At 49.8% G+C, this 23,525-nt stretch overlaps 1 protein-coding gene across 1 annotated transcript; it reads left to right on the forward strand.

Annotated features, from left to right (window-relative positions):
- The first annotated feature begins 453 nt into the window (after positions 1 to 453).
- On the forward strand, positions 454 to 22,462 carry ESPN (espin). The gene is given in 16 exon segments (XM_087944689.1): positions 454 to 816; positions 2,573 to 2,766; positions 8,364 to 8,550; positions 8,803 to 8,985; positions 9,242 to 9,373; positions 10,397 to 10,492; positions 11,692 to 11,899; positions 12,577 to 12,715; positions 12,717 to 12,840; positions 14,958 to 15,107; positions 15,721 to 15,834; positions 15,836 to 15,908; positions 17,542 to 17,687; positions 18,487 to 18,759; positions 20,123 to 20,633; positions 20,636 to 22,462. Coding segments are annotated over 16 exon segments (4,110 nt in total). The 5' UTR covers positions 454 to 504; the 3' UTR covers positions 21,904 to 22,462.
- The last annotated feature ends 1,063 nt before the right edge of the window (positions 22,463 to 23,525 follow it).

Raw genomic sequence — 23,525 nt, forward strand, 5'->3', positions numbered from 1 at the left:
GGTAAGAGATTGGGGGGGTGACAGCATCACAACTCCCCAGCGTCCTTAGAGATGGGCTGGCATCAGCTCCTTGGAATCCCTTTCCATCTCCCCCTTCAATCCTGCCCTGCATCTCCGCTTGGTCTCCTTTCCCTCACTCCTCCTCCCCTCCAAAGCAGCCCCACCCTCCTCCTGCAAGGACCCCCCCGCCCCGTGCAAGGAAGGTGGGCCAAAAAGGCGGAGCCTCGGAACCAGCCTTTTTTCAGCCCAGCTGCTCCCGAAAGGGGTGCACTCTGTCCATGCTCAGAGACCAGGAGCCACCCAGGTGCTGAAGGACAGCTCCCGGAGGTTGCGCTAGTAGTCGGAGAAGGCAGAAAGGGGGAGGGAGGGGCCGGGGGTGGAGAAGCCCCCTCCTGCGGCCAAGGAAGGGCGGGGCCTCCCTCTGGGGGTGGGGCCAGAGCCTCCCCCCTTGCCCTCCCTCCGGCCGAAGCTCCCGCAGAGCCGGCCGGGCGCCAGGCGAGCGCTATGGCCGGGGAGCGCGCCCTTCTAGCGGCTCGCCAGGGCGATCTGGAGGCGCTGAAGGCGCTGCTGCCTCCGCCGGCCGACCGCGGGGTCCTCTGCTGCCCCCGCCGCCCTCCGGGACCCCCTGGGCGCCTCCCCGTGCACCACGCCGCCCGCGCCGGGAAACTGCGCTGCTTGCGCTACCTGGTGGAGGATGCCGCGCTGGGCGCGCAGGGCCGGGCGCGCAACGGGGCCACCCCGGCCCACGACGCCGCCGCCACTGGCCACCTGGCCTGCCTGCAGTGGCTGCTCGGGCCCGGCGGCTGCCGCGTCCAGGTGAGCCCCTGAGCATGGGCAGAGGGCCGGCGGGCGGGCGGGCGGGGGCGCGGGGCAGGATCGCGAGGAGTTGGCGGCGCGGGCGCTTCAGATTGTTGGAGACCCCAAGAGGGGAAACGAGGGGGTCTCTTTCTGCCCCCCCACTCTGTCCACCCGGCTTGCATGAGGTGGCTGCCCGGCCCGAGTCCAGGTTAGCCTCTGAGCACGTACAGAGGGCGGGGAGGAAGCGAAGAGGCAAGATCGGGGGCGAGGGTCGCGGCGCGGGCGCTTCAAACTGTCTGCTTCAGTCCCCCACAGCGGGAAATTGGGGTCTCTACCTGGACAGGTAGAGCTTCTTCCCCACTAGCCCCTCTGGCCTCCCTCCAGCTTGCCCGAAGGTGGGCGAGAAACCGACGCCGTGTTGGATTCACACAATCTCTCAACCCCGACTCTGATCGCAAGGGGCGTGGCGGAGGTCCAGTTGAGACGTTTGCCGCGGGAAGGAGCCGTGTCACGGGTCACCCCGTTCCCAAGACACGGAGAGACCCCCGGCCCCATATTCTCACAACACTTTGACCCACCTTGTGGCTTAACTAGCACGTGGGACCAGCTCGACTTTCTGGCTCCGGAGTAGAAAGAAGAATGAAGAATATATATTTTTTTCTCTCTCCAAAATGTAGCATATTGTAGAAGGTAAATTATTGGCCTGTGTGTGTTCATAGATTGAACACTATCTCTGAGCATGTGCAGAGTGGGAATTGCCTGAGCTAAGCCAGCGAACATTTTAAAGACTTTTTTTAAAAAAAACTTGGAGCGTCTCATCAAGCCAGTCGTTGCTTGTTGGAAACGGGACAAAATTGGTGAAATGAATTGCATTTGCCCAATTCTTTGGCAAACCATCTTTAATCATCTTTTGCTTCTTAATGCGGTGTCGAAATCCAGTTACCCCTTCAGGTTTTTTAACATATTTTTGTGTAATTTTCCAGCCTTTTATTATTTTAGTTTTATTTGTTTGTTTCTTGTTTATTTTATTTTTTAACAAAAATAACAGAACAGTTGGAAGGAACTTTGGAAGTCTTCAAATCCAACTCCTTGCTCAATTTTATTTTAAAAATTAGTTTAGTTTAGTTTAGTTTACTTTAGTTTAGTTTAGTTTAGTTTAGTTTAGTTTAGTTTAGTTTAGTTTAGTTTACTTTACTTTAGTTTAGTTTAGTTTAGTTTAGTTTAGTTTAGTTTAGTTTAGTTTAGTTCACTTCACTTCACTTCACTTCACTTTACTTTACTTTTTACTTTGCTTTCCTTTGACTTCCATGAATCTTTGCCTTCCAAATTGCAGAAAACAACGAAAAAGGATTAGCTAAAACTCCCTTTCCCTGAGTCTAACAAGTTTGTTTTGAAGGCTTCCATTCACACAACCCTTTACACTAAACTAAAGTGAGGTTGGGTAATTGATGTGTAAGTTGGTGGGGAGAACCCAGCCAGTCCCATTTTGTAGGACCTGCAAAATTGTGTAAAGCTGTTTGCTGCAAACCCGGGACTCGTTTCTGGTTAACCTGGGTTTAACAAGTTGTGTGAATGCGACCTTCCAACGGATGGAGCAGCAACCGTATCCTATCTCTCTCCTTCCTTCCTTCCCTTTTCTCATCCATCCCTTTGTCCTTCTTCCCTCTCTCCTTCCTTCCTCCTTTCCTTTCCTTTCCTTTCCTTGTCGTGCGTGGCCCAAATTTTGCCAAACCTCCTCGGAGTTGTGACGCCCTCGCCGTCTCCGTTCTTACAGGATGCGGATCATTCGGGCGCCACCGTCCTGCACCTGGCCGCCCGCTTCGGCCACCACGACATCACCGACTGGCTCCTGCGCTTCGGGGGCAGCGACCCCCTGGTGCCCACCGAGACGGGGGCCCTGCCTGTCCACTACGCTGCCACCAAGGGAGACCTTCCTTCCCTGCATCTCATCCTCGGACACTGTCCCAGGTAAGGGACCGCCTCGCTAGGTTGGCGCCACTTTCCCGACGCAGAATGGAGCATGTGTGTGTGGGGAGTATTTCCAACAACAGTTGTTTCGGAGCGAAGCATGACAGACAGTCCTCGAGTTACGACTGTCACGGAACCCCGAATTTCCTTTCCTAAGCGAGGCTTATTTGCCCTGTTTTACGACCTTCCTTTGGGCCCCTGTTAAGCGAATCACTGCAGTTCTTAAATTAGTCGCTCGGTCATTAAGTGAGTTTTGCCTCATTTGATGACCTTCCTTGCCCTGGTCGTTAAGCGAATTTGCTTGCCAGAAGGTTGCAAAAGGGGATCAGGGGACTCTGGGACGTTGCAACCGCCATATATGTGAGTCGGTTGCCAAGCACCTGAATTTTGATCACATGACCATGGGGATACTGAGACGGTCGTAAGTGTGAAACACGGTCATAAGTCACTTTTTTCTTGGCCATTGTAACTTCCATGGAAGGAAAGAAGGAAGGAAGGAATAAGAAAGGAGGAAGGAAGGGAGGAAGGAAGGAGGAAGGAAGGGAGGAGAGAGAAAGGGAGAGGAAAGGGAGAGGAAGGAGGAAGGAAGGAAGGAAGGAAGGAAGGAAGGAAGGAAGGAAGAGCTTTCCTCCAGAAGTTGTGGGTGCTGCATCCCTGGTGTCCTTCAAGACTGGACGGCCATTTCTCTGCAGTGGGATAGCATCTCCTGCTTGAGGAAGGGGTTGGACTAGAAGACCTCCCAGGTCCCTTCCAACTCTGCTATTCTGTATTCCCACCTGATGCGTTCAGTGATGTGTTATGTTGCCACGACTTCTGCTATCACGTCCATGTTCACCGGGCGAAAGAGAGTTAAGGCTAACCATCATGTAAGTTAGGTCAGGTCGGTTGCTCTGCAAACCATGTTAATCGCTGGTCAAGGGAGGTTACACCCAGCCTCAAGGACCGGCCCCGTGCCTCAGTGTCCCCCAAGGCAGAATGCGAGGTCCCTTGGCATTCCCGCCGCAGCTGTGCAAAGGATGTCCCAAGCGCCTCGGGCACAATCCTGGTTTTGCTCGCATCCTGGTTTGTCTCCCTATTAGTTCAGCTTGTTTTCTGCATCTCTGACAGCTTTATGGGCAGGGGGGAGGGAGGGAGGGAGGGAGGGAGGGGCGCGTGGGCTTCGGAGTCCCAATGGAAATGTAGCCCATGGGGCTTTGCAAAAGGCTGATAACACAGTGGCCTTTGTGTCTGCGGGTGTTATGTAAAGGGATTGTGTGCCAGGCGGGGGTGGGGGGAGGCTCCTCAGATGGGGAGGACAGCCAAAATTTGGGTGGGCAGGGAAGGGAGGGGGGAGGAGGGGAGGACAGTCAGGGAGGGGAGATTGAGGGAGGAGAGGGAGAAATCTGAGCCCCCGTTTTCCTGAGAAGGGTGGAGGTGTGTGCTGTTGCTCTCTGGCCACGTTGGGTGGGTGTGTAAGCTGTCATGTGGGTGGCTTGAGAGACACACAACTTCCTTCCCTCCTTCCCTTTTCTCATCCATCCCTCTTTCCTTCTTTCCTCTCTCTATTTCCTTCCTTCCTTTTCCTTCCCTTTTCTCATCCATCCATCCCTCTTTCCTTTCTTTTCCTTTCTTTACCTCTTTTCTTTCCTTCTCTTGGTTTGTCATCCATCCCTCTTTCCTTCATTCTTCTCTCCTTCTTCCCTTTACTTTCTCATCCATTCCTCTCTCCTCTTTCCTTCCTTCCTTCTCTTTCTTACCCCTCCCTCTTTTTCTTTTTTTCATCCTCTCCTTTCCTCCCTTCCTCCCTCCTTCCTTTCCTCCCTCCTCCCTCCTTGTCTGCTTCCATTATATATTCATACACACACAGAGATAGACAGACAGACAGACAGACAGACAGACACACACACACACACACACATAATATAAATATAAATATAAATATAAATATAAATATAAATAATATAAATATAAATATAAATATAAATATAAATATAAATAATATAAATATATATATATATGAATGAAAAGAGGGAGAATTCCTTTGCAAACCAGACCTTTTTAAAAATCCAGTTCAATCCACCCTCGAAGCGTAATGCCAGAGGTGGAAGGGACCTGAGAGGTCATCTATCCCAACCCCCACCCCACCCCTGCCCTGGAAAAAAGATCACCACCATAGCTTTTCCAGCCAAAGCCCACCCAGCCTCGGCTGAATACCTTACTTAGAATTGAACTCCGGCCAAAGAGCTAATATAAAATCACTCCGGCTGTGAAAATAGGTCAGCGGGATCCTTTTGAACTGCGCCGCACAGTATGGGACAGATTAGAGGCTTTTTAATCTCATTTTCCACGGGGAGCCAACATGGTTCAGCCACAAATAGCCCTCGGAGCGAAGGCGGCTCGGAAGGGTAATTAAAAAACCTGCAAGATACGTTCTTCCTGCCAGCCCAAAACCAACTTAAAACCAAAAAGAAAGTAAAGCACAGGGTGTCTTTTGCCGTGACGGTTAAGGGAATTGCTTCCGTTGTTAAGTGAACCTTGCTGTCGTTAAATGAATCTAGCTTCCCCATTGCTTCTGAAAAGGTCGCAAATTTGGATCACCTGATCCCAGGACGTTGCAACCATTGTAAATACACACCGGTTCCCTGCAACAGTCGTAACTACGAGGACCTAAGCCAATTTTTAAAGAACAAGTGGCCTTAAGTCGAGGACTTCCTGCATCGACCCCACAAGTCTTTAAAATTCATGGCAAGGTTTCTAAGGGACGTTATGCAGCTTCCCTCCCTTTTGCTTCCAAATATCGGCAATCCTTCGCTTCTCTCCCTTTTCCTCGCAGGAGATCTGAGGATTACGTCCGTTCAAAATCCGGCAAGAATTTGTAAGACCTTGATAGGATTAGCCAGTGTATCGGCACGCCATTCTGCCGCAGGTCACACTGTCTGGTTTGGTAGTTTAGGATAGAGAGATTCAGGTGACGCGGGTTGGCTGGTCCCATCTTCGTTCGGACCTCAAATAAATACTATTTAAGACAGACAGAGAGACAGACAGACAGACAGACAGACAATTATACGAGAACATGTATATATAATATGCCATTTGTCAGAAATGGTGTAGGGCAGGGCGGGTTGGACTGGATGACCTCTAAGGTCCCTTCCAACTCATCGGTCAATCTGTTAATGAGACCTAACTGATTCCTGCAACCCTTCTTTGTCTATTTTATGCTCTTAATTGGATTTTTTTCCCTTTTTCTGCCACCGTAAACCAACGGGGAGTCTGTTCCTCGAACGTTTTTGCCTTCCTTCCTTACGACATGAATGATTTACAGCCAGGCAAGAACGATCTTTCAGCGGACTTCCACCCCCCCCCACCCCCCACACAAACGACAGCTTGATCCCGGACTCGGTTACTGGTTAGTGCAACCGGATCCCTCCCAGGCTGCCAAGAAACATGGATGGTGGCTTATACAAGGGAGGTTTAGCAAACACAAACCGCCTTCGCATCTTGGCTTATTCTACGAATTTAATGTATTGTGTAATATTGTGTAAAATTCCTCCTTAATTTCAGGTTGCTTCTCTCCTTGATGAGTTAGGACCATTGGTTGAGTTAGATGACTTGAATATAGGACCACTTTTCACACTTACGACCGTCGCAGCACTCCTTGCGGTCCCTGATTCAAAATCCAGAGGTAACTGGCATGGTCTTATGACGGTTGCAGCATCCCGGAGTTACGTCCCTTTGGTGATAACGACCAGGGCCAAAAGGTAGTGAAATTGGGGAGGGGTGCAAAACTACCTCCCTTAGCCTCAGAAATGTGGCGCTCAGCGGCGGTCATAAGTCAAGGACCACCTGCATTGCAGAACTCAGGGATTTCACTTCATACGTCAAGCATTTAGGCGGCTGGACTGGATGCTCTTCGAGAGACCCCTTCCTAAACCTCATGCCATACTGGGCTCTCACTGGAAACATGCCTGGGTTTCGGGGTCAGACTAAATGACCTCCCAGGCGCCCTTTCCAACTCTCAACATCCTTTGACCACATTTTCTGCCTTCCGGCCGGCCTGGTAACCACATCCTTTACACCTTAAAAATAATCTTTTGTGGGTTTTTTGGCTCAAAATCTTCCAGGGAGGGGGGGGGGCAGGCAGAATCGAGGGGGGGGCCAAGGGAGGAAAGAGACCACCAGGTGTTCCATTGTCCCTGCCTGCTTTTTTATCGCTGTGTCCTCTTTTTGTGTCCCTATAGCTAATCTGCAGCCTGGCACAATAGCAGCTGCCTGGAGGGATCTGATTTACGATGATGCCCGCCTCGCCAAGCGACGCCAGGCAGCACAGATAGCCATTATCGCTGCCTTTGCAGCTTCCGGGGGGGTCTCTTCCCCCCCAATCCTGGAACACCCACCCCTCTGTCCAGGGCAGTGAAGGATAGGAAGCGCCTGGGAGAAGCTCGGCCTTCTCCAAGCCGCCCTCGAGTTACGACCACGAGTTGCGCCCCAAACTTCCTGTCAGTAAACGAGACGGGTCCTAAGTGAGTTTTGGCTCCCGTTCTTTGACCGAGCAGGAAACCCTGTATATACCATTCAATTCTGGACAAATTATGGTCCAGCGTCTTCTTTAAAGGCAGCCAGTAATGAACCGGTTCTTTCTTTCTTTCTTTCTTTCTTTCTTTCTTTCTTTCTTTCTTTCTTTCTTTCTTTCTTTCTTTCTTTCTTTCTTTCTCTTTCTTCTCTCTCTCTCTCTCTCTCTCTCTCTCTCTCTCTCTCTCTCTCTCTCTTCTATCTATCTATCGAACTATCTATCTATCTATCTATCTATCTATCTATCTACTCTCTCATCTATCTATCTATCTATCTATCTATCTATCTATCATCTATCTATCTATCTATCTATCTATCTATCTATCTATCTATCTATCTATCTATCTATCTATCTATATCTTTCTACTGTATCTATCACAACCACAACCTCAAGGGCCCATTCACCCTAATGAAAGCCCTTCCCTGTCTCTAATTAACAGCTGGAATAAATATCATTTATTCCGTTGGAGAGGCTGAAGTTAACAGAGGAGAATTTGCACTGGTTTTGGGACACACGCAACGCGACTGTTTGTCCGGTGTTTGTGTGTTGCAGGCAAGAGAAAAAACAACAACAACAACAACAACAACAAGGACAACTCAACATTTAGGAGCAGATGGAAAGAGATCCAAGAGATGCCAATCAATTATTAAAAAGCCCGGCTGAGTTTTTCTTAGGTTGCCTTTTTGAAATATTAAACAGGCTTTTCATGGGGCGTTTCCGGAGGCAGAGGGCATCCGAGCCCCGTGATTCCCTTAACAACGGTGGCAAAAAAGGGTCTTTAAATGGGGCAACATGTCACTTCTTTAAAAATATGCCTCGCTTAGGGACAGAAATGCTGGTTGTAGGTCGAGGATCCCCCCCGCCCCGTGGTTGATTCAATCGCTTTGCCCGCCAAAATGGAACTTATTCAACAGATTTCAACAGGTTCGAGTTGGAAAGGGGACCTTGTAGGTCATCTAATCCAACCCGCCACCCAGCACCTTCACGGTTTGATCCTGGAAAAAAATCTGATTTTTTTTTTCTATTTCTTTTTTTTTTCTCTTTGCAGTTCGGTCAATGCCCAAACCAAGAACGGTGCCACCCCCCTGTATTTAGCCTGCCAAGAGGGCCACCTGGAGATCATCCAGTACTTGGTCAAGGAGTGTGGGGCTGACCCACACCTACGCGCCAACGACGGCATGACGCCCCTCCATGCCGCAGCCCAGATGGGCCACAACACCGTCATTGTGTGGCTGGTGAGCAAGGAGGGGGGGGACGGACATCGTGTGTGTGTGTGTGTGTGTGTGTTGTCGGGGTTCCGGCATCCACCCCCATTCAGATCATGAATCTCTAGATGCATCTTTCAGAGTTTAAAGTTGGATTTATTAGGAGTGACCCTGTTGGCGTTGCCTGGTTGCAGCCGACTCTGAGACCCATCACTGAGACTCCAGTTCTTGATTAATTGATTATTATTTAATTATTTTACATTTATCCTGCTGGCTACGCAGATGAGTTTCACCAATGCCCACCTGTCGGAGCAAGACGAGGACGGGGCCACGCCGATGCATTTCGCGGCCAGTCGGGGCCACGCCAAAGTCCTGAGCTGGCTGCTCTTACACGGCGGGGAGATTGTGGTGGACCAGTGGGGGGGAACCCCCTTGCACGACGCGGCGGAGAACGGGGAGCTGGAGGTGAGCTGGCAGAGAGAGGGATCGCCTCTTGATGCCCTTTCCCTCGCGAGGGAGGAAGAATCGGAGGGAAGGAAGTTCCCGGTTCGTTTCAGCACAGGGGATGCGGGACCCTCGCGAGTTGCTTGGCTGGGCCTTCGGAGTGGGAGAACTAGGGAAAGGTTGGAAGGGATCCCCCTTCAGAGGTCATCTAGCCCAACCCCCGAGCTTCCCCCTTCTGCACACCCATGTCCTCTTCTCTCTCTACCCCCCACCCCAGTGCTGTCAGATCCTCGTGGTTAACGGCGTGGACCTCAGCCTGCGCGACCAGGAGGGCAACACTGCCGCGGACCTTGCCGACTACAACGGCCACTCGCAGTGCGCCAAGTACCTGCGGACGGTGGAAAACATGGTGCAGAGACGTGGCGGGGAGGGTGGCTTAGTCTTACCCACAGGGGGGAGGGGGTGGAAAGGGGCTTGGGATGAATATCGGGGCTTCTAAAGGGCATCTAGTGGTGTTCAACCTTGCCTCGGATTTATCCTTTCATCCGTCAATGCCCTGATTTGAGCCACTGCTCTTAGTCCTCGTCTTACAACCATAATCGGGGCAAAAAAAAATTAAGCATTCCAGTCTTTTAAGTGAGGCCCCCTTGATTTTATAACCTTGTTTTGCCATGGTCATTAAGTGAATCCAGCAAATCAATCAATCTATCTTTCTATCTTATCTATCATCTCTATATTTATTTATCATCTATTATCTATCTCTATGATTTATCTTTCTATCAATCATCTATCATGTCTATTTATCTATCATCTATTGTCTAGATAGATAGATAGATAGATAGATGATAGATAGAGATAATAGATAGATAATAGATAGATAGATAGATAGATAGATAGATAGATAGATAGATAGATAGATGCTATTTACATTATTGTATTTTTTCTCTGTTTTCCATTTAATTTTCAGTTTTGTTGCATTGCCTTTTAATCTTTTTGTTCTTGTATTTATTTTTATGAGTTTTCTGTTTCGGCACCGATTGTTAACATTTCCCTCCCTCCTCCATTTCTTCCTTACTCTTCCTTTCCTTTCTTCTTCCCACTCTTCTTTCTTTTCTATTTCTGTTCTGCCCTTATTCTTTTTTCCTCCTCCTGTTTGTCCTTTTCCCTGTTTGTCCTGTCTCCTTTGTTGATTTACTTTCTCCTCTTATTCATTATTTTTCCCTTCTCTCTCTTTTTCCTCTGCTTTTCCCTTCCCTCCCGTTTCTCATCGCTGTTGTATTTTTATTTCTCTCTCCTTTTCTTTTTTTTTAACCTGTGGGTTATTTCATATTTTTTTCATTCCCATTTGTTTTCCGTTTCTCCTGTTATTTTATTTTTTCCCCCCTCCGTCTCATTCCTCCTCGCCTCTCCTGTTGCATTAAAACAACTCCAGAAAAATAACTATCGCCAGAATTTTAAAAAAACACCGATCTTCCACAGAAGCTGGAACAAGGCCACCGATGCCCTGGTCACTTACGAGGACCTCGTGGTACGTGCCACGGCTGTGGCTTCCTTCCCTGCAACCACTAAATGATGCTTTGCAAACCAAGGGCATCGATCCTGACTCGCCTAAAAACCCAAGCGATGAAAATGTCCTTCTCTTATTTGATTTAATTTTAATTTTTGCACGGGGTGTGTGTGTGTTTGCAATCAGCACCCACCCACCCGTTTTCACATTATTTCCGGCCCGTTTGTTTCGGGGGGGGGAGGAATTTTGCTTTTTGAAAGCTCCCCAATGCCAGGGGGAATTTACCAGCTGCTGGTTACCCTGGGCACCGGGTGTAAATCCTGCCAGGGCTGGCTGTGATGTCGAGCAACCCCCGGGGAGCGAAATACGCCTGTTATTTTACGCTGGATGTTGATTGAGCTTTGGGCTGCGACGGAAGGAGAGAAGCCCCTTCCCCCCACCGGCCTCATGGGCAAACGTAAGAGGGGCCCCTGGGTGGGGGTGCCCTTTAAGTGGGTGCGATCTGCAGGCATGACTTGGGGTGGGGGGAGGAGCAGGTGTCAATTTCATGGGCATCTGTCCTGTCCTTGCTTTAAATCCGGGAGGGAATCAGGTTTGCCTCCAGAGGTTGTGGGTGCTGCATCCCTGGAGGTTTTTAAGAAGAAGCTGGACCACCGTTTGTCTGAAATGGTCTAGCTTGAGCAGGGGGTTGGACTAGAAGACCTCTGGGGGCCCTTCCGGCTCGGTGGTTTTATGATTTTGAGGTTGAAAAGATACATGGCAGACAGAAGGTTGGAGCGAGGGAGGGAGGGAGGGAGGGAGGGAGGAAGGAAGGGAAGGGAGGGAGGGGGAAGGAAGGAAGGAAAAAAGGGAAGGAGGGAACCCAGTGAAGACCCACAGACCAAAGCAGAGAATCTTAGAAGGGAAGGGATCCAGGAGGTCATCTACTCCAACCCCCTGCTCAATGCAAAGAACCCAGTCCAAAACACACAATCTTAGGAACAGAAGGGATCTGGGAGGTCATCTAGCCCAACCCCAACCCCTTCAGAGTTCCCGTCCGACAAAAACTGTCCTTCTCTTCGGGGATCTCAAATTCCCTGCTCAAACTCTTTCTCTGGCCTGACTCTCCCAAAAAATTGGGGAGGAGGGAGGGGCAGAAAGTCCAGGATGAGTTTAACCATGAGGTTCTGGGTTCGAGTGAAGCCACCTCCCACTTCCTTAACCCTTCGTTTCCCCCACAGAGTGTGGAACACCGGGTGTTGTCCCGAGACCCCTCGGCCGACACGGAACTCAAGCAGCCGGATTCCGGCCTGTCCTCGCCCCACACCACCGTCTCGGCCCCCCAGACCCACTTGGAAACGGGGTCCCCGAGCAGCATCTTCTCCAACTACGATTCCTCGCACTCGAGTCAATCCAGCACGGGGGAGAAGCAGAACTACGCAGAGCCGCGTAAGCCAAACCCTTCGATGCTCAGCTGTCAAGATCCGGCGGCCGGCATGACCAATGTCGCGTCCGGATAATACGCAAAGACGATTCTCATCGTGGCGTAAATCTCTGGGTGGTGCCCTTTCCCATCAGTTTTGCAAAGTTTCTTCCGCCCTTAACAAGACGCGGGAAGAGCAAACCTTGCTTTTTAAGGAACGGTTTGGCCTATCATCCTTTCTCCATGCCTCTGAAGCTTCCCCGGCACCCCCGACGCTCTACCAGTGCAGGCTGGGAACGAGGGGTGTTGTAGTCCAGCTAGGGCACCCAGTTGGGAAAAAGTTGGCGGGGTTTCCTGAGTCCTTGTCCCGGCACTTCTTTAGAGCTGCCTTCATTCCATTGAAAAGCAACCGGCTTCATTCTGGGAAATCACCTCTGCTTGTTTTATAGCAAGAGCTCCCACGAGCATGTGCAGAGTGCCTTGTAGGAACCAGGTCTCGGGTGAGAAAAAAAAGGCATGGTTATTATTATTATTTTTTTAACAAAAGGTGGTGGGGTTTCCCCAAAGAAGCCAATAGGGGCTTTTGCAACTGGCCAAAACAGCCTTCGAAGCAACAGGCCGCCATCCAACCGGAACAGTTCGTTTGCTAAGCTGCTCTACCGGTTGGATATCAATTTTATTCCCCCCCCCATTTTCGTTCCAGGGGTCCCCAAAACGGCGCTCACCGATATGCAGACCTACATGGACATGCTAAATCCAGAGCTGGCCCGGGCCCCGCAAAGCCGGGGGCCAAACCTCTCCGCCCCCACCCCCAGTTTCCCGGCGCCTTCTCCCCCTCCCGCCCCAAGGGCCTCCCCCCCCCCCGGGCTACCCGGCCCCGAGCCCCGAAATGCCGCACACCGCCGAGATTTACGTCCAAGCCAAAAACAACCTTCGACACGTCAACAGCGAAAGCCTCAAACAGGAGGTAAGCGGTGGAGTGGGAGGGGCTTAGAGGCCCCGGGGAGGGGGATTCTGGGACTTGGAGGAGGTTTCCCCCCCCCTTGTTTTCAAGCGGCCATGTTTGAGAAACACGTCCTCGGCTTACGACCAAAACTGAGCCCGGCATTTCTGTTGCTAAGCGAGAACCTTGTGAAGGGAGTCTTCCACGTTGGCGTCGTTGAGTGAATCGGAATTCCCTGTTGACCTTGCAAAAAGGGGACCACGTGATCCACCCGAGACGCCGCGGCCATCATAAGTATGGGTCAGTGGCCAAGGGTCTAAATTTTGGACCTGGAACGGTCATAAGTGTGGAAAACGGCTGTAACTCCCTGTTTTCAGTGCTGTGGATTACTAAGCCGTCACTAAACAGACAATTGTATGTCGTTTGAGGTGTCCCGCCTTGAGGTTGGACAGCTCCGAGTTCCACAAAAGCAAAGAGCATTGGTCTGGAATGGATCTCTTGCTTCAGCAGCGGGTTGGACTAAATGACCTCCAAGGTCCCTTCCAACCTTGTGATTCTGTAATGCCAGATCAGATTAATCGGTGGTTTCCTTCGGAAGTTGTGAATGCTCCATTGCTGGAGGTTTTTGAGAACAGACCGGACAGCCATGTTGCAGAACGGTATGGGAGGGGGGGTCTCCAGCGGGTTGGTCTAGATGACCTCGGAGGTTCCTTTCCAACTTTCTGATTGTGTTAAACTAGGAAAATCCTTGCTTTTTTAAAAAATTTTTTAAAGAAATCGGCCTTGCCTCGGTCTGGCTGTCCAACGCTGTTCGCCACCTGTTCAACTTTCATCCTATTTTCCGCCAGGGATAAATGGAGTTTGGCACGGACTTTGCATTTTGACTTTTCTCACGCGACGCTCTCGCCGTCGCGACGCCAGAGTGGGGAAACTGGACTTTGCTCCGGTGTGCAAGCCAGTTTCGCCCAGGATCCGAACCCAGATTTCTTTGGGAGGTGGGTGGGGAGGGTGGGAAATCCAGAATTCCCCTCCTGCGAAAATCCTTTGGGATTTTCCCACGGCTTGGCAGAGACCAACGGACCGACCGACAGATGGACAGGTGCGTGCTAGATATCCCACTGGGCTGCCTTTGGTCCTCCTGCCCAGGTGATGTCATGAGGGGGGGGCAGTGAAGGGTGTTGCTAATGGACTCGAAGGTCCCTGTAACCTGAGAGGCCGGCTCACCTGTCTCAGGTGTGCCGCAGGTGTCAGGTGTCTTGCGGCTTTCAAGGCAGCTGGAAGAGAAACCCAGAGGGGCACGTCGCTCTCCTTTCCCAGGTAAGAAAACCTGCAAAAGCAGAATTATTATTATTATTATTTTAAGAAATATATATATATATTCTTTCTGGCTCGGCCAGGTGAGAAGAGAAGGATCGGGGATGCAAAAGAGATGCAAACTTTTGAAAACAGAGCTGAAGCAAGCCAGGAAAAATACATACATACATACATGCACTTTTTTTTTAGAGCTTGGTTTGGGATTAGAACGAGAGAGAGAAACATTTTTGCGGTGGATCTGGCAGGGTTGATGTGCATGGCGGTGAAAATGGAAGGGTTTGAGTGCAAAAATAATTCACAAATAAAGGACATTATAAAATGGGTTTATCGGTTGAGGAGCCTTCCCCTTGTTCTGGAAAAATGGAACTTTGGGGTTTTTGAAAAACAGGTTTTAAAAATAAATAAATAAATGATCTACTTTTCATGCTTTGCATGCAAATGGAGGAGCCCATTGACTTAACAATGGCACAATTCACTTAACAACCGGGCCCAAAAAGGGTCACAAAATGGAGCAAAGCTCTCTTAACAACTGTCTCGTTTAGCAATGGAAATTTTGGGCTCGGCGGTTGGTCGTTAGGTCGAGGACTGCCTGGAAATAGCTTTGCACCCATGTTTCTCAAACAACACGGCAACGTGGAGACAGGTGGACTTCAACTCCCAGAATCCCCCTGGAGGATTTTGGTGGGGAGGAAAGAAGGAAGGAAAATGTAAAATGTGTCCCAAAAAAATGTCATTTGAAGCAAATCTTGCCAACTGCCAAGGTTGGTTTCCCTCCCGGCATCCGGGATCCAACTTAACAAAGGTGATTATTATTATTATTATTTTAGCTCACCTGCCAACAGCTGCAAAGGACAGATCCCAGCAGGAGATCCAAAAGATTCAGCAAACAGCCGAGCACGGGGGATTATTACAAACGCCTGGATAGCGGCGGCGGAGAGCAGAACAAGAGGACGTCCAGGATGGCCCACAGCGAGGAGGTGAGAATCCAGATTTTTTTTGGGGTGGGGGGGATCCAGTTAGAACCATGGACAGAGGGCCCCTGGGAGAATCTGCAGAACCGGAGTGGATCCCAGATCTCCACTTGAGTTTTTCTCCAATCTGGGGAAGCTGCAATCTAGGCCACGGTCAGGCGATAAGAGGCATCGGAGGAGGAAAAGGAGGAGGGACCCTCCCTAGTTTCTTGGGCTGTAAAGAGGAGGGGCAGAAATATTGCAGTGTGTCTGTGGGAATGGCCTTGGGAGAGAGGAGGAAGAGACACAGACTAGGCAATAATCAGATAAGAGGCAGCTGAACCCTTAGAATAGGGGTGTGGAAGCGTCTCAGGAGGGACCCTCCCTAGTTTCTTTGGCGGTAAACAGGAGGGGGCAGAAATATGGTCGTGGTGTGTGGGAAGGACCTTGGGAGACAGGAGGAAGAGACGCAGACTAGACGTTGGTCAGATAAGAGGCAGCTGAGCCCTGAGAATGAAAAAGGCGGGTGGGAAGCACCTCAGGAGGGACCCTCCCTAGTTTATATATATATATTGGGTGGGGGGGCTCCTTTTCAGATGCTGATCTTTTGTTTTCATGCCCCCCCACTTGGCCCTCCCAGGCTTCGCTTCTCTCCAGCGAGAAAGTGCACAACGGAAGCGCGGCGGAGAAGACGCCCACCGGAGAGGCCCCTCCCCCCGCTCCCCCCCTCCCCGAGGGGGGCTGCTCCCCACCACCCCCTCCCCCCCCTGCCTGCGGAGCACACACCCCCCTCAACTGGCCAGCGAAGGTCTTCCTCCTCCACCGGAAGTAAGTCTTGCAAAACCACCCCCACCCACCCACCCCGACCTTTGCATTCCGTCCTGCTATCTTAAGAGGTCTGGGTGCAAATTCAGCCACCAAAAGTCCTCAACCCGCAACTTTTTCATTGGGTGACAAAGTTCAAAAGTTACGCCAGCCACTGAAAAAAAAAATGGGACTTACGACCTGTCCTCACCCTTACGACCATTGCAAGCATCCTTGGGTCAAATGCTGCCCCAAAGTCTTTCGGCCTGTCAGGTAGACTGCTCCTAAGAAAGAGGCTCAGTTTTTGTGTTTTCTGGAGGTTCATGTTTAGGGCGGGCGGTTTTGTTTTCTGTCATTCGATTTGGGGGCAGGAGGTTTCCAGGAACAGAAAGCTGAGAAAATGGCTGCGGTTTTTCTAGACTGGCTGAGTCATTTTTCTGGGGTTCCCCGCCCCCCTTTTCTCTTTTTGGCCAAGCAAAAATCAGAGGGAAAAAAAGCCAAAAAACCCAGCCTGTTGGCCAAACCAGAAAAATTACTTTGTATTTGAGGTAAAAAACTCACATGAAAATATCTTTCTTTCTTTTTCTTTTTTTCTCTTTCTTTCTTTCCTTCTTTCTTGTTTCTCATTTACTTTCTCTCTCCCTTTCTCATTTATTTTCCTTCCTTCCTTCCTTTCTTTCCTTTCTTTCCTTCTTTCTTGTTTCTCGTTTACTTTCTTTCTCTCTCCCTCTCTCATTTTCCTTCTTTCCTTTCTCCCAGTCTCTTAGTACAGAAGAGAAGAGAAAAGAGAAGAGAAAAGAGAATAGAATAGAATGGACATTAGAACAGAACAGAATAGAGTTGGCAAGGACCTTGGAGGTCTTCTAGTCTAACCCCCTTGCACAGGCAGGAAACAATGTACCATTGACTGACCCAAAGTCTAGCTGCAAAATGGAAATTGAATTCTTGGGAACTCTCTTTTGAATTTTGCATCCCCGACAGATGATTTTTCCAACTTCCCAGCAGGTCCTGAATCGGCCCAATGTAGACCAAGGTTTCTGATTTGCATAGGTGCCAAGCAAAACAGTTTGCATTGCTTCCCAGCTGGACTGGCCATGCCTTACTTTTAAATTCTGCGTTATTGTTTTAGGAAAATATATCTGTGGTCCTTGGGACAACCAACCCAGCTGCTGAAAAGCCGAAGTGGTGTAAGGTTTCCTGCCTAGGCAGGGAGTTGGACTAGAAGACCTCCAAGGTCCCTTCCAACTCTGCTATTCTATTCTATTCTATTCTATTTTATTCTATTCCATTCCATTCCATTCTGTTCTATTCTATTCTTCATTTATTCTATATTCTATTCTCTTCTCTTCTAATTTTCTATTATATTCATTATTTATTTTACATTTGATTTTATTTATTATATGATATGATTTCATTCTATTTTTATTTATTTGATTGCTATCCCTGCCCATCTCGGCAAACGACTCGGGGCAACGCACCATTCAGAAGCAAACATTGCAATTGAAATCTTTCAAAACACTCGAAAGCAGTGAAAACAATAGTTTGAATTGCGCGGCCGATTTTCTGCAGTTTGTCTTCCGTTTTTCCCTTCGCCCGGGTCCTCCCAATGTGCCCTGATGCCAACCACGGCTTCCCTCTCTCCTCCTGCCCCGCACAGGCACCAAATCCTTCAACATGATGTCCCCAGCGGCCGACAATTCGGAGCTCCTTGCCGAAATCAAAGCCGGGAAGAGTTTGAAGCCAACCCCTCAAAGTAAGGGACTCACCACCATCTTCTCCAGCTGTGGCCAAGCCGGCACCAATGTAAGTTCTCCCTGGAAAATGGTTCCTTCTTCATCCAGTTTTTATTCCTCTCCCTCGAGCCTGGAGGACAAACGATTCCTGACTTACAACCCTTCGTTTAGTGACTGTCCAAAGTAAACTGGATTCCGTGGCTAAGGCAGGAAGGTGTTAGCTATATTTGCCACCTTATTTGTAAAAATAAGGCATGTAAAAGTATGAATGAATGAATGAATGAATGAGAGGAAGGAAGGGAAGGAAGGAAGGAAGAAAAAGAAAGAAAGGAAATAAGAGAAAGGAAAAAGAAAGAGGAAGGAATGAAGGAAAGAAAGAAAGAGACAGAAAGAAAGAAAAAGGAAGGAAGGAAAGAAGAAAGAAAGACAGTAAGAGAAAGAAAAAGAAAAAGGAAGGAAGGAGGAAAAAGAAAGAAAGGAAATAAGAGGAAGGAAAAAGAAAGGAAGGAATGAAGGAAAGAAAGAAAGAGACAGAAAGAAAGAAAAAGGAAGGAAGGAAAGAAGAAAGAAAGACAATAAGAGAAAGAAAAAAGAAAAATGGAAGGAAGGAAGGAAAGAAAGAAAAGAAAAAGGAAGGAAGGAAAGAAAGAAAGAAAATAAGAAAGAAAGAAGGAAAGAAAGCCACTTTGTTAACCACCCAAAGAGGAATGGGGGCAGCTATCAGAACTTCCAACCCATGTCATAAGTTCCCCAGAGGCAGGTCCGTCCTAACTTCAGTAACTAAGCGAGGACTGCTTTTAAAGATAAAAGCTAGGGTGGTTCGTGTCTTTTGGCGACGCCTCCCACCTTCGCCTTGGTTTTCCCCACAGGTTGAGTCCCCGACAGGTTCCTCCTCCCCCGGGGGGACGCCGACGCCCCCTTCCACCCCCGAGGAAGCTTCCGGGTTCAGAGCTTCCGGCTCGCCCAAGCTGGAGGTCAACGGTTCCATGACGCCCTTCGGGAGCCCAACTGGCCACCGGGACCTGGAGGCCCTGATCCCCACCCACGATGAGCAGGGGAAGCCCATCCCAGAGTGGAAGCGACAGGTGATGCTGCGCAAGCTACAGATGAAGGTGCAGGAAGAGGAAGAGAAGAGGCACAAGGTAAATGGGAGGCCGGACACGGGGCAGGGCGGGGCATGGGGTCAGCATGGGGTGCTGTGGTCCCGTTTCTGTGGCGTGTGGAAACCTCAGTCTGGACCCCAAGAAAAATAGGTCTTGTCTTAAAAGGCAAGCGGAGGGTCCAGGAAGGGGCCCAGGAGGTCACGGTCAGTTGGTTCCATGGCCAGGCTGTGGATTCCTCTAGCATGCAGGCGTCCCTTGCTGGTTCTGTGGGGTCCTTGGAGCGTGGCTGTTTCCTTGCAGACGTTTCCTGACCCAAGTAGGGAACGTCATCAGTGCTAGAAAGGAGAGGGGTTTGCAGAAAGGAGGAGGAGGAGGAGGACTGAGGGGTCCTTGGTGTTCTCTGAGCTTGGCGGATTTCTTGCAGACATCTCATGACCCAACTAGATAATGTCTTCAGTGTTTGAAGGGAGTGAGGTATACAGAGTGGAGAAGGAAGAGGAGAGAAAAAGGAGGAGGACTATGAGGTTTTGGTACTCTCTGAGCTTGGTAATTTTCTTGCAGATGTTTCATGACCCAATTAGGTAACATCATCAGTGTTGGGATTTGCAGGGAGGAGGAGGAGGAGGAGGAGGAGGAGGAGGAGGAGGAGGAGGAGGAGGAGGAGGAGGAGGAGGAGGAGGACTGAGGGGTCCTTGGTGCTCTCAAAGGTTGGCAAGCTCTGTGGGGCCGTGAATGGAGATTCACAATCAAAAGGCCTTTTGCAGACCTTCTCAAGCCAATAACTTAGAGAAAGTGGGGTCCTTCCTTCTGACTTCTCTCTACTTTCCGTGTGGGGCTGCAGCATGTTCTCTGCATGGCTGTGCGCGTTGACCTGGTGTGACCAACTCCGAAGCTCATTTAAACCTGCACGACGGGCCAAGCGAGGACCGGTTCTCTGCACAGCGGTTGTTGTGGTCAAAATGTCCGCCACAGGTATTCGGCGACTTACAAAAATCTTTCCCCACCAGATCACCGATTCGACCGGTGCATCTAAGAGCTCTTTTTGACTCCTTGTTGCCAGATACTGCAGGAATTAAATGCCTTACATGAGCGCTTCGTGGTGTAACGTGTGGATGCTTCTTGCGGCGCCTGCCGTCAACGCCGCGGTGTCCTTGCACAATTCTCTTGCATGCCTGTCCGCCCGAGCGGAAAAATATCGGTCTTTCTCTCCCGATACGGCCCTCCAGTTTTCCTCCCATGGCTTGTCTTGCCACGGGGAGTTTTTACTCAACCGCTCCGTTCTCATTACACCACGAAGTAACATGTAAGGCGAAGATGGGGTGCAGACCGCAGATGGTGTAGTGGCCCGTCCTGAGGGACCCTCCTCGCCCGCTGGGTTGTGCTTTCTTTTTGTCTTGCGTAGCTACGACCTGGGCATTGCTACCCCCAGGAAGGCTGGCGGTATTCCCATGCTCACAACGCCATTTTGGGACCTTTCGGGGAACTGATGACCGAAGACGACCTCCTCCGTATCGAGAAGCAGATCCAGAACCTTCAGGTCGTGCACAAGGTGCAGAAAGTCGAGACTGAACTGGAACAACTGGAGCAGCAGCTCCAACAGCTGCTGCCTGTCTCGGCCGCCTTAGCGAAGGAACACTTCACCGTCAACCCCAAGTGCATGCACGGACGGGCGGAGGACCTCCCAGGCTGGTGCAACAAGATCTCCATTCTCTTGAAAAGTATGTCCATCCTGCTGGCCACGCTGGGCGGCAAAGCCACCAGCCTGGCGGAAATGGTGACCTCCGAAGCGTTGGCGCAGAAGAGCGAAGGCGCCCAGGTGCTCCTCTCCGCTGCGTTCAAAGACGGCCCGAGCCACATCGCCCGTTCTCAGTCCTTCAGCTGCACCCGGGAGGAGGTGGAGAAGGAGATCCTGCAGTGGGGGTGTCAGTAAAGAACCTGAAGGCCAACTACGAAGTCCACGTCCAGGCGCAGCAGATCAGCGAAGCAACCAACCGGGTGTACAGAAGGAAGCGGTCCCTGCCGGTGGGAACGGCCCAGTTCACTCTCGGACGCGAGCCCATTTTGGAAGAAGACTACGTCATGGGCCTGGAGACGTTCCCTGTCCTGGAAGGCGAGGAGGCCTCCATTGTTGGTCTGGAACCCCCCATCCAGCGGTCCCACGCGCCTCTTCTGTACGAGGTGGGACCCAGCCCGTTCTCCAAAGGAGACTCCTTCGCAGAAACCATGTTCAGCCCCGACCACATGACTAGGAGCCTCCCGGTGCAGACGGACCTGAGCTGCATCCAAGACTACATTGACCTGCGAAAGGAACGGATTGTCTACCTTTTCCTGGAACACTGGAAGAGATGGACCTTCACCGATTCGGGCAGGCCAGTCCAGCCAAGGAGGATGGCGGAGATGGCAGGTCTCGATTTGGAAGAAGACAGCCAAGCGTACAACCGGTCTGCGTTGACAGCCACAGAGCCGAAACCCAGCGAGGACCACCAACTCTTGTACTTCATGAAGCAACGTCAGGTGGTGGGCAAGCTGCTCACTCACTGGAGAAGTATCATCAGCCAGGTTCCCACCAGACAAATCCGCCGCCTGAGCCACGTTGACATTTTCTACTGGCCCGAACATTTTTTGCCGCACGTCGATGGCTCACCTGTGGAGTACAATAGCCTGACTTTGGACCTCTTCATGCTCGGTTACTTCCAGCTGCTGGAGATGGACATGAGCCGGGAGGAACGCAAGTTTCGCCACCTGCTCTGCTACGAGATGTTTGACCACCTGGGCAGCCACAGCTGGGACCTCATCCGCCACTTTCACAAAGTGGTGATGGAGGAAGTGGAGGCCGGGCAGCGGGATTGGCTGGATGGATTTGAGGACCTCAAAGAGAGGTTCTTCAGAGACCACCTGGTGAAGGACCACGGGACCACACCCAGTGTGGATGTCCCAGCCGAAACCCTACGTTCTCCCCCTACTCTCTCCCACCAGGAATCCTCCCAGTCCTTGCTCAGTAGCACCCAAGAGCCCGTGTCTGTTGGAGAGGAGCTAGCTGTTGTCCCAGCTCTAAAGAGTAGGAAGAATTCCATCCAGCTGGTTTCAGAGCTTGGAGAATTCAGCAGCGATGACATTTGCCGCTACATAGATCGTAGCTTCTCATTTTGGAAAGAGAAGGAGGCCGAGATGTTTGCCATCTGAGGGTCAGACCTTTGCAGAAGATAGCTTCTTAAACACGGACCTGTTCAGAACTGGTCCTTCACCAATTCAGAAGGTGACATTCATTACACTCCCAAATAACATTTGTAAGAAGGTAAGGTTCTCCTAGCTAGGACTTTGGCTGGTCTTGGTGGACCAAGGGAATGGACCACGGTTGAGTTCCCTCAAGATCTGCTGCACCCAATTCTGAGATCAACGAAGAACACCGCTACAGTTCCAAGGCATATGTAGAGTGGCAGCCCTGCCTGGACTCACTTTTCATCTTTGCCATGTGCTCCTTGGCTTGCATACACCAATAGCCACACCCAGGCAAAACTTCTGTGGGACCTCTGTGCAAGTGGGAAAAAAGCGAATCCACTTTGCTACCCAACTCTTGAGAAGAAGGAAAAACAAATAGAAGTTGTACTGTACAAGAGCACTTAATTATTGGTGGGGCGCACGATTTGGGAATCAAGAAAGTTTGAAGCAGATAAAGGCACAATCAGACAGGGAGGGTGTTTAGAACCAAACCAGGCCCCATATCTGCTTTAGTTTGTTTTTTTAAATAAATCCATTTACGCCAGTTGTCCAACATAGTAAGTCCTCAACCAAGCAGGATCCATTGTATCTTAGCTATGTTTTGCAGATTCAACACATGGGATTAAGGCACGGCGTGTAGAGTGTATACGGAATAGTTTCCGCAGGGTAAGAAACTGAAGCTTTGTGCACCATGATGCCAAAGACATCAGTGCCTCATCCGTGTTGGTTGCGTGACGACATGCTCCACGCAACATCATTCAGACGTCACGGTAGAGTTGTACCAAGTGATTTTGCAGCGAATCGAGAGGGTTTTAGAGTTGATGATCTGTAAATGTAATTAATTTCCGAAATACTGATTATACTTCCCATAATAGTTCCATCAATTCTCTTCCCAACACCCCCAGAGAAAGGTGGTAGGATGCTAAGACAATTTACTTTGCGACAGTTTTAATGCGAAGAGACAAATTAACATCTCTTTGCCCCTGAGTGTGTGATTTGGTTGTGTGTTCTGCTATCCTGGCAGGGGTGCGATGGCTCCTTTTTTGTGTGTGTTATTATGCAAGATTTCCTAATTATTTTCTTCTATGGTCACTTACTACTAAAAAATAGGGGAACAATCTCAATTAAATTGGGGAGCCGGTTTCATTTTGATGGAAATTTGCCTTTATTTTTGTTGTCTGAAGAAATAAAATATATTGTGTGCAAGGAACTGGGCATCTTTTGTCATCGCCAAGAAAGAGAGAGAGAGAGAGAAAGGAACTCAAAGGCATCTGGATATTCTCCTTTCTACACTCTTGTGTTAGTTTAGACTTTGAAAATCTTTATCCTGGCCTCCATTCAACGATTGAAGGGATAAACACCGCATTAAAAAATAATCTGAATAATTAATGTTTGACTGTGAAGTTCCAAAAATAATGAAAGTGAGTTTTAGTGGCACGGATTCTCAACATTTTAAAGATCTTTTTATTCAGGGATAAAAAGTGAATGAATTTTAAAAACACCCCTTTTTGTCTAACCTTGAACCTTGGTGAAATTGATAGCTTTATATCCAATGGGAATTTTAATTTAATTTACCATTGTATTGG

The sequence above is a fragment of the Notechis scutatus genome, chromosome 16, assembly GCF_049901735.1.
Source record: "Notechis scutatus isolate UNSWTSFEM ecotype Mainland chromosome 16, rNotScu1.2, whole genome shotgun sequence".
Classification (NCBI taxonomy): Eukaryota; Metazoa; Chordata; class Lepidosauria; order Squamata; family Elapidae; genus Notechis; species Notechis scutatus.